We start from the raw sequence: 10005 nt of genomic DNA on the forward strand, positions 1-10005 counted from the left end.
CTTCAACAAAGGAAGGTACATTCTAGATGCCATTATCACATTGTGGGAGGGTATGGAGTATGCAAAAGAATCGAAACAGGACTACATCTTCTTCAAAATTGACTTTGATAAAGCCTATGAGATAGGCTCGGTTGGCATTATGTTCTAGAATCCCTTAAACACATGGGTGTAGGGTTAGCACTTCATCCAGATGGTGAGAGTACTCTTTTTGGGGATGCCATGGCTAGGGTGAACATCAATGGTGTGCTCTCTGATGCTTTCTCCCTGACCAAATCTATCAGACAAGGCTGCCCTCTAGCACCCCTCCTCTATGCTATTGGTGCAGATGGTCTGAACTGGCTGATTAAAGATAGGATGGACAAAGGGGAAATGAATGGTATCTCTCTTGCCAACAATAAATAGCTATGCACCCAAATGATACTAATGCCATGGTTGCCAATATTGAGCTAAGCATTAAGTGCTTTTGGGAGTGCTTGGACATTTATTGCAGGGCTTTTGGCTCAGTCTCATTAACCATAAAAAAACAGGTATCAGGACCCTTATTAACAAGCCTCCTGAGACTGGCTGATTCAAGCTGGCTGTAAAGTCCTGGAAGAGGGAGTAATTTTCAGATTATTGGGCATTCCCATGGGATTCAAGGTCACCCTTAAGCAAAGATGGATGTGGGTGCTAACCAAGGTGGAAGAGAAACTTACCAGATGGCAGAAAATGCATCTAAACCTGGGGGTAGAAAGATGGTAATCAACCACTTCATTATCCCTTCTATCATCTACTTTCTTAGATGCTGGAGACCGCCAGACTCTGATCTATTGTAGTTCATAAGGTTATACAGGAACTATCTATGGTGGGGAGGGGACCCCTGGATTAGGAAAATCCCTAAAGTTAGGTGGGAATGGTGCTGCCTGGAAACAGGTAAAGGGGGCCTTGGAATCAAAGACGTGTCCAATAATATGGCTAATAGAATGGCTGCCAAGTGAGTGCTGAGAAGCTTTCTCTACCCTTCTGAAGACTGGGCCTGGTTGATCACTAGAAATCTTGAACAATTCCAGCTCAAACAATTCCCCAAGTGGAAGAGGCTCCTCCCGCTCATAGTTATGGCTAGCAAATACTTGGTGAAATCGGTTGGCAGCCAATTGGTCCATTCGCTTTGGTCCGCTTGGAATGCTATCAAGACTGACCTTATCCTGTCTAAGAAGCCTAGTTACACATGGGGTGTACATGATGGGAGAGGCTCTATCTGGTGGCCAAGCATTCCCCTCCCCGCAATTGATAATGCCCAAGCTGCTGAAGCGGCTTTGAGAATGCACAGGAAAGGAATCTGCTGTTGGTGGGATATTTGGAGAGACATCAATTCTTGGATGTCCAGAGCTGATATGATCAAAGATTATAATATCTCATATATAGAATTAGACCTTATTGGGGTAAGAATCAGATTATGGCACCAATCGGACACCTGGCTGCTTTCGATTAAAGATATGCCAGCACATAAAGCTTTCCAATGGAAGAATAAAAAAGGACTTCTCCCTATTCCCCCCAAACAGAGGACTAATCCTATCCATTGCACTCTAAACAAGAGATGGGGAATCCTTCTGGACAGATCACAATGGTATTTTCTGTTTGATAAGCTATGGAACAAGTATGTGGAACCAAAAAAAGCGTGCCTAGCTTGGTTGGCCATGTTCAAAGCTATTTGGACCCAGCTTAAAGCCTTCAGCAGACTTAACATAGGGGATGGGAAGTGCCACAAATGCAAGGAGGTGGAGGATGACCTGCACATTTTCATGCACTGCCCTATTGCAAAGAAATGTTTCGAGCCATTGGCCAAGTGCATTCAGCTATGGAATGGCTACACCCTTGGCTAGAAAAACTTGTTACTTGTTGGAGAAGGCATCGGGTGCACCTTGGAACTATGGGCTGTCCTGAGAACCGAAATGTTATGGTGCTTGTGGTTAAATAGACTTGATTCCATTTTTAATAGTATGCATACTAACAGTTTCAGGCCGAAAGAGAACTTGATTCATGTAGGTGAAAGATGCATACAAAGATGGTTGAAAGACCTGGACACCAAGCTTCATCGGCCTGTAGGAAAAAGCTAAAGGAAAGCAAGTGGATCAGATAACACAACAAATTCAGGAAGTTTGTAAATTTTGAAAATACCACATTGCATGTTTTTTTTGGATGTGTAAATGGATTGTGAAGAGGTTTCCTCATTTAGTTCAAAGAAAAGTATCATTCCCTCTAAATAAGTTTTTGCTTCTCTCAAATTGTAATATGAGCATTAAGCCATAGATTTGCTTCTATGATTTTGGTAGTCACGTTTTTAAATATTTATGTGTTGAAGAAAGAGCACATTACTTTAATGCATGAAAAACATTTCGAAAATCACATTTAAAATGCGAAGATATGTAAATGTCAATGAAATTGACTAAACAATGCTTTGAGCTATGAGAATGTTGCAACAAAAAGAGACTTTTCTCAAACATAAATGATGGCACTATAAAAAAACAATGGTGTACTACCATAAAGTATCTTATCATTTTTTTGGATACTTCTAGTTTTGTCTCTTTGTTATAAATACAACAAGATGTTGGCTAACTTGTTAATAAGTTCTCTTTGGTATTTTTTGTTTTAAAATATCTCTAATTTTAACATTATTTTGTTTGATGTTGATAGATAACTATTTTTCTATACTTTGACCCTGGTTCCTTGAAAATTTTCTTCCCTCCCACATGAAAAGAAATAAACAATCATGATAAGGAATTATGGTTGTTTGTATTTCAATGATTTGATTGTTTTTATCCTTTTACCAAGTTTTGATAAATTTAAGCCCATAGTAATAAAAAAAATCTACTACCCCAAAACTCCTTCCTGTTCTCTCCTTTCCCACAAGCATCCCTTTACAAGAGACATGTAACCCCCACATGTTTTTTTTTTTGGGTTTAAAGACCATAAAACCTCAAGAGTATATCTAAGCCTTTCAATTTCAATTGAAAGATTGCTACCATGCTAAAACTTAAAAATGCCATTATTGCTATAATGGTAACAAAGAGAAGCCAGATGGATAATATAGTTTTAGTATTGCAAACCTCGAGGGGATTTGTAAAAATGCATATAGCATGTGCTTGCATGAACCATTATTTTTTTATTTTTACATTTCTTTACACAATTGTTCACCCCTTTGTTCTAAGTATATCTATTTGGATTTTGAATTAAAAACCCCATCTATAAATTTACATACGTTAGTAACATTAAACAACTATTTGTTCAACCCCTTTCTACATCATATAAGCCCTTTAATAATTAAAAAAACCCTACATGCACAAATGTGCTATATTACATATATATTACACTAACCCCCACACCCCCTCCCCCTCAATTATAAATAGAGGTGTGCAAGCCTTTAGAGTCCTTATTCATGTATGTGCATTATCCTCTATCACATCAAAGGCTTGGATGTTGTGTGCCACTCCTTTTGTTGTGACTACAACTATGTTAACATGTGTCTCATTGGCTAATTCTCAAGAGTGGTTGCATCTACACCCTAACCACAAAATTTAAATAATTACATGCCTTGTCCATGAATGATGAGAGGCTAACTTTGTATTTATTGAGGGATAGAATGATCCGAGTGTGAGTAGTATAGGAAAGTGTTATATTTCATGCTAGAAATGCTCTACTAGCCTTTTCCACTAATGTTTTCTGCTAGAACATCTTCTTTTGCTAGCTTAGTAGAAACTAAGCATGTGAAGGGAGAGTTTGTGTTTGTGAGTTATTTTTATGTGAAATTTAAAGGCCCCAAATTTTAGCTTGAAGGCCTTAACCTTCAAGATTGTTCGTTTGAAATAGTCTTTTATGCCCTTCAAAAATGCAAAAACAAGGGTGTTGCACTCAATGAATTTGGCTCAAAATTTCCCTCCTCCTGTTGGAATGCAATCATTTGTCATTTTTATGTGTTGCGATTGCTTGCACATGTGAAGGCCTTCAAAGGAGAATGGGAGTTGAATTTAACTGAATTGCAAGTTTGAGAAAATAGATGTAAAGGGAAAGTCGGTGTTTATGAGTTGCTTTTGTGTGAAATGTGAAGGAATGTCCTAACTTTCACCTTGAAGGCCTATACAAAGCCTCAACCTCCAATATTGTATGCTTGAAGTAGTTGATATCTATGATTGTTATGGCCTACACACATGCAAAAGAAAGGGCATTGCTTTTGATGAAAATTGTCATGACATTTGTTTAAAAAATTTCCTCTAACAATTGAGATGCAATTGTTTTGTTAATTTTTGCATGTTTTGGTTGCTTGGATGCGAATCTCCTCAAGGAAAAAGAGGAGGCATTGCAACTTTGAGACACTAGATTTAAAGGCAAGACTGACTCTTTGTGAAATTTGAAGGCCTTCCCTCACTCTCAAGTTGAAGCAATATTGTATATTTGAACTAGTTAATGCCCATCTCTTATGCCCTTTAAACAAGAAAAAGCAAAGACATTGCACTTCATGAAAATCACCATGAAATTTGGTTGGAACTTCCCCTTTCGCAATTGAAATGCAATTGTTTTGTCATTTTTTTTTTGGTGAGTTCTAGTTGCTTGTGTGTCAAGGCCCTCAAGGCAGAAGAGGAATTGAATTGAATTGCGACTTTGAAACACTTGATGCATGGAGAGTTCGTGTTTATGAATTGCATTTGTGTGAAATTTGAAGGCTTGCCCTAAGCCCTGCCCTAAGCCCAATACTCATAAAAATCTCCAAATGCCCAAAGTTTTTTGGGAAGATCAAAATGGTTGTGATGTGCCTTGTGCAACCTTACTATTGATTGGGCTAACTTTCAGCACATTATTAGAAGTGGTGGATGGAGGACCAGAGTCATTGATGGCCCCAAAAAAGTCTTTTAGATCCCCTTCTAGGCCACATGGGTGTAGGGCACAAACCAAGGAAAATTGATGGATCAAAGTTCCATCTAAGTGGTGGTGATGCCTATTAGCCAAATTTGATGCACGTTTGCTCACCATCATGTTGGACTATGTTGCAATTAGTGAGCAACCATGACAATGTGAACACCATTAGAGTTTGGTTTTCAATTAAGAGGGCCTCTTAGTCCTGATACACACACGGCCCGCCCCTCATTGCACCGCACAAAAACGACGGTTTGGACAAGCAAGCTTGATACAAAGTGGCCTCTCATCTTATCATACATTTGGTTGGATTTTGGCAGAGCTACTAGACTCGCATCCAACAGGTTGATAGTCGGTGGGCAAAAATGTGTAACGAGGAAAATGTATGACTTTATTGCTTGATTTGTTGGTTTAACTAGAAGCCAATGAGAAATGTATAAGTTTCCTCCCAAAAAATTAAAATAAGATCCCGAACGACTCTGGTTCGACGGTTCAAGACACATGGGAGGCCATGATTAGGCCTCCCAAGCGATCGAGCCCTTAATGTGTAACTTGTCTTACAATACAATCTACCCACCAGCCCAACTGCTCAAAAAGATTGATTCTTACAATCCAATGCTCCTATTGATGAGTGTGGTCCCCAGTGTGAGCTGGCTGGTCTGTGGGATGATGGCTCACTAATAAAACCATGCTGCAACAGCATTAGGAGAGACATTAAAATGGGTGTGTGAAATGAGGGAAGTGCATGTGGGTAGGGCCAACCTTCATCTAAAAGCGAGGGAGCCTTCCCTTTCTGCATTTCTCTATTTTGGTGTAAGGTAATGGCTATTGTCCTGGGATGTTGATGATGATGATGATGATGATGAAGAGGGTGATGGCTTTCTGTCTGCCTGTCCTCCCCCCTTGTTACTGTAGAGCTACCTACGATGTGCACTGTGCCCCATCTCTCTCTCTCCGCATTCGAGGCCATTCTCCTCCCCCCACGCAAGCTTGACAAGACGTCGTAGCTCTTCCCGTGGTTTCCCTGTCTGCACAGTGGACACTGTTGTGGTGAGCGAGCCCCCCTGCTTGACCAAGGTTTCCCCCTTTCCCATGCGATGATGCCAAATTTTCAACCACCACATTGGCCATGGCCATTCGGGCCCGGGGGTCAATGTCTCAGTTACCGAGGAGAAGGCTTTGCAAATTGCCCTCCGTAGCTTCAAAGGCTGCTGCTTTGCTTTTACTTGCTCTGTCAGGCCGTCAGCTATGGCGGTCCGTGTGACGGTGTGCGTGTGTGTGTGTGTGTGTCAGTGTGCGTGAGGAAGAGAGAGAGAGAGAGAGAGAGAGAGAAAGAACCTCTCATAGACGTTACCTAGGTGCTGTTGTAAGCTTTCATCTCCCCCACTGTTGTGAGCTTCGCTATCGCATCACCTATACCTGTCCCTGTGGGGCATCTCCCGTCATGTTGACCTCTCAGTGGGAGGAATTATGGCTTTTTAGCAAGTGTTGATGTTGAGTGTTTTTTTGGCCTCTGTACATTGCTTAGGGTTTTTCCCTTCGTGAAGGTCTCTGAACCCTGTCTTTCCCAAGGAAGTGAAAACAGACAGGCATCCTGGCCCTCTTTAGGGGAGGAGAGGGAGAGGGGAAGCTCTGCTCTCAACAAAAACAAAGCTGTTGAAGCTCTCACAACAGCAGGAGACTGACTACTACTGCTTCATATAACATGTCATGGCCCTCCTTTTGAGCTTTCCCCCTCTCTCTCTGCTCCCCCCCTCCCCCCCCAACCCCACATCCCACCCAACACACACAAATTCCCTGTTGCAGATTTCTGAACTCTTGCAGGGAAACCGTAAATCCATGTGGATGTGACAGCTTCCGAACAACAGGCTTTTGATTACTTGAAGTAACTTCAGACTCTTGTGGAGGAATTCGAAATTCTGTGGAGTCTTTTGCAGAAACCATAAATTTCGTGAAGTCTTTTGCGGAAGCCCTCTTTTTTACCCCAATTCTTAGGGAGAAACCGTACATTTGGTCCTGCAGAAGCATTGTATGCAAGCCATATCAAGGCCTGAGAACCTCTTCTAGTATCATAACGACAGACCTCAGAAGCAGTGGAACCTTGAGTGTATGTGCATACTCAGTTTCTGTCACAAACAATTCTCTCACGAAAAAGAGCAGGCAGTAAGGTGTACACTGCTACGTGGGGCGGCATCAGAACAACATCACAATGGGGAAGAAAGGGGGTTGGTTTAGCGCTGTTAAGAAAGCCTTTTCGCCCTCAAAAGATGGAGATAAGGAAGCTAAATCTAGCAAAGATCCCCAGGTAAGCTTTTACTCATCCTACTCTCATCTTTTTCTCTGAGTTGGCCTGTTGAAGTCTCAATTGGTGATTCTTACACATCTAGGCTTATTACGTGGTCTGTAGCTTTCATGGTTATGATGTGACCTCGCAATGTCACATTATGTCCTCATGTAGAAAACTGAAAATGCATCCATGATTATTCCTCTGCTTTCTCTTTTGTACTTGCAAGCTCATTGCAAGCGTGTCTTTTCATACATTCATAGTCATGATGTGACCTTGCAATGTTGTGTTATGTACTCATGCACAAAATACATTTATGGTGGTTTCTCTTTTGTAATCATGTAGCTCATCACATGCGTGTCTTCTGCACAGTCATACATTCATGGTCATGATGCATCCTTTCCATGTTCTGGTATGTCATCATGCAGAAAAATGTGTCCAAGGAGAAGAAACGGTGGGTCTTTGGACGGACATCACAGCAATCAGAGTCTTCTGCATCACCACAAGAGGTTCCTATGGATGCCCGGTCAAAGAGTGGAAAATTACTTCCCCTCCCAGAGAAGCCTTACTCTTATGCGGAGGATGAGCAGAACAAACATGCAATGGCAGTTGCTGCAGCAACGGCGGCAGCTGCCGAGGCTGCAGTTGCCGCTGCACAGGCTGCTGCTGAGGTTGTAAGGCTTACAGGAGGAGCTCGTGGCTCATTTTACGGCAGTTGGAGCAGAGAGGAGCGGGCTGCAGTGAAAATCCAGGCAACATTCAGGGGCTACCTGGTATTTCCATTTGGATGTCTTCTCTAGTGTGTGTTGTTGTGTCAAAGTAAAGGGAGGCAAGCAGCTAATATATTTGATTGATTTTTCTTTTCCAGGCTCGCAGAGCTCTGCGAGCTCTAAAAGGTCTGGTGAGGCTACAGGCCCTTGTTCGGGGCCACACAGTGAGACGTCAAGCAACTATTACTTTGCGATGCATGCAAGCCCTTGTAAGAGTTCAAGCACGCGTACGTGAAAGGAGGTCAAAAATGTCTGAGGAGCGTCAGGCGGCACAGCAAGACCTCTGGCAGAAGCAGCAGCAGCAACGTGATACTGCTTCGAGAAGATCTATGGTAGTTTTCCATGTAGCATTACTCCTCTTTTGAAGTTGCTTTGTTTAACTTGAATCGTGTAAGGTCATGGTGCCCACCTTTGTAACTGCCTTCCATATTTCTGCAGTCTGATGCAAGCCAGAAAGATGACTGGGATGACAGTATACAGTCTGCCGATGAGGTACAATCGAAGCTGCAGTTGAAACAGGAAGCAGCAGCCAAGCGTGAGAGAGCCTTGGCTTACGCCATTTCTCATCAGGTTTGTGTAATGATGCTATTGAGATCTTGCCTTCGATTTTTTTGGACTTGCTACTGGTATTCTTACTTGAAGCTCTGCTTGCTGTAGCTATGGAAGTCTGCAGCAAACCCAGAATCCACACTGTTATCTAGTGAGCAAGGCACCCCTCACCTGGATTGGAGCTGGTTGGAGAGGTGGATGGCTGGTAGAACATGGGATGGTCATGCTATAGACAAGGATGTTCCAGAAGTTTCCTCCATCAAGAGCTTGGAAGAAATCCAAGTAGACATTGGTAGTGCAAAGAATCCTCCACCATTTTCTGCAGTAGGGCGTGCAAGCCCATCTGTGACTACCACAGCTTCAAAGGTCTTGAAACAGCCTGTTTACATCCAGTCACCTACCACTCCACAAATTACAACCAAACCAATGACAATCAATGGCAGGTCTGCTAGTCCTCGAAGTAGTCGAACCTTGGATGAGGAAGGTAGTGCTACAGCGAGAAGCACTCCTTCTTTGGTCTCTGCCCCTACAAGGTTTAGCTCCAGACAGAGTGTTGCGAGTTCTTCTGTGCGAGATGATGAGAGTCTGGTCAGCTTTTCTGCTGTCCCGAGCTATATGGCCCCCACACAGTCAGCAAAGGCAAAAGTGAGGTCTCAAAGTACACCAAAGCAACGTCCTGCTACTCCGGAGGAGTCCCTATCCTCTGCAAAGAAACGGCTTTCATTCCCACAGGCAGAGTCTTTTGCAGGGACCTCTGGCCCATTGAAATCAACCAGACCACCTGGTCCCCAAAGAAGTCCAAGCCTGAAAGGGCATTCTGGACCCTTGAAGTTTGATCGATCGCTCAATGAGGTCACTGTGGAGTCTGTTGCTTCTCTAAATGGTGATTTCCGAAGGCATTTCAAATAGTCAAAAGCCTCTTGTCTTTCATAAGAAGTGCAATGTGAGTGTGATGAAGATTCGACTCTCAAGATGTGGCTGCAGTAGTCAGGATACTCAGACTGGTTTCTACTTGTGAATGCTCCAAGTGTATGTGCAGCGCTAAAGACCTACTGTTGAAGTGCTCTCATGTCTCCCAGTGTGTTTACGGTGTGTTTGTGAGTGACGCCAAAGTACCCTTCCTTTTTGAGTGCTTTACCATGGGCTTTTTGGACTAATGGACTAGGAATAGTTACTGATCTTGCATAAATTTCACTGTTGTTTCTTCAGCATTAATCTGTCTCTCTCCTTAGATTACATGTCTAGGCCAACTTGGTTGTCGTAGCATAAGGGAGTTCCAAGAGTGTACAGTCATGACACATTGATTACCTGAGTTTTTATATTGGCATGAATGGAGGCCAGAGGTTGGCGTAGGAATGCATCATCTTATTATGATGCTGCCTCACAATAAATCTAGATAACCGCCATCAGCTTTGCATAGCATTTTCTCATGCTCACATGAGGACCTGAGATAGACCTGATATAGAGTGACATGGAGGTAAGTCTAATCTTGGATGACTGTAGTCCTCTTCACTA

At 42.6% G+C, this 10005-nt stretch overlaps 1 protein-coding gene across 1 annotated transcript; it reads left to right on the forward strand.

The window, feature by feature from the left end:
• Positions 1-5684: 5684 nt before the first annotated feature.
• Positions 5685-9679, forward strand: LOC147629787 (protein IQ-DOMAIN 3-like). Its single transcript, XM_086811312.1, has 5 exons — positions 5685-7192; positions 7600-7944; positions 8040-8273; positions 8380-8511; positions 8599-9679. Exons 1-5 carry the CDS (start codon positions 7097-7099, stop codon positions 9397-9399), a joined length of 1608 nt encoding a protein of 535 aa, XP_086667438.1. The 5' UTR covers positions 5685-7096; the 3' UTR covers positions 9400-9679.
• Positions 9680-10005: the final 326 nt, after the last annotated feature.

Source organism: Cibotium barometz, chromosome 17 (genome assembly GCF_041138505.1).
Source record: "Cibotium barometz isolate CiBa-2024 chromosome 17, ASM4113850v1, whole genome shotgun sequence".
Lineage (NCBI taxonomy): Eukaryota > Viridiplantae > Streptophyta > Polypodiopsida > Cyatheales > Cibotiaceae > Cibotium > Cibotium barometz.

Excerpts from the sequence above, each read along its gene's own strand:
- LOC147629787 (XM_086811312.1), top strand. The coding sequence starts at position 7,097 with ATGGGGAAGAAAGGGGGTTGGTTTAGCGCTGTTAAGAAAGCCTTTTCG. Across the intron at positions 7,193-7,599 it reads AATCTAGCAAAGATCCCCAG|AAAAATGTGTCCAAGGAGAA; the intron begins GTAAGCTTTTAC and ends GTCATCATGCAG. Across the intron at positions 8,512-8,598 it reads CTTACGCCATTTCTCATCAG|CTATGGAAGTCTGCAGCAAA; the intron begins GTTTGTGTAATG and ends TGCTTGCTGTAG.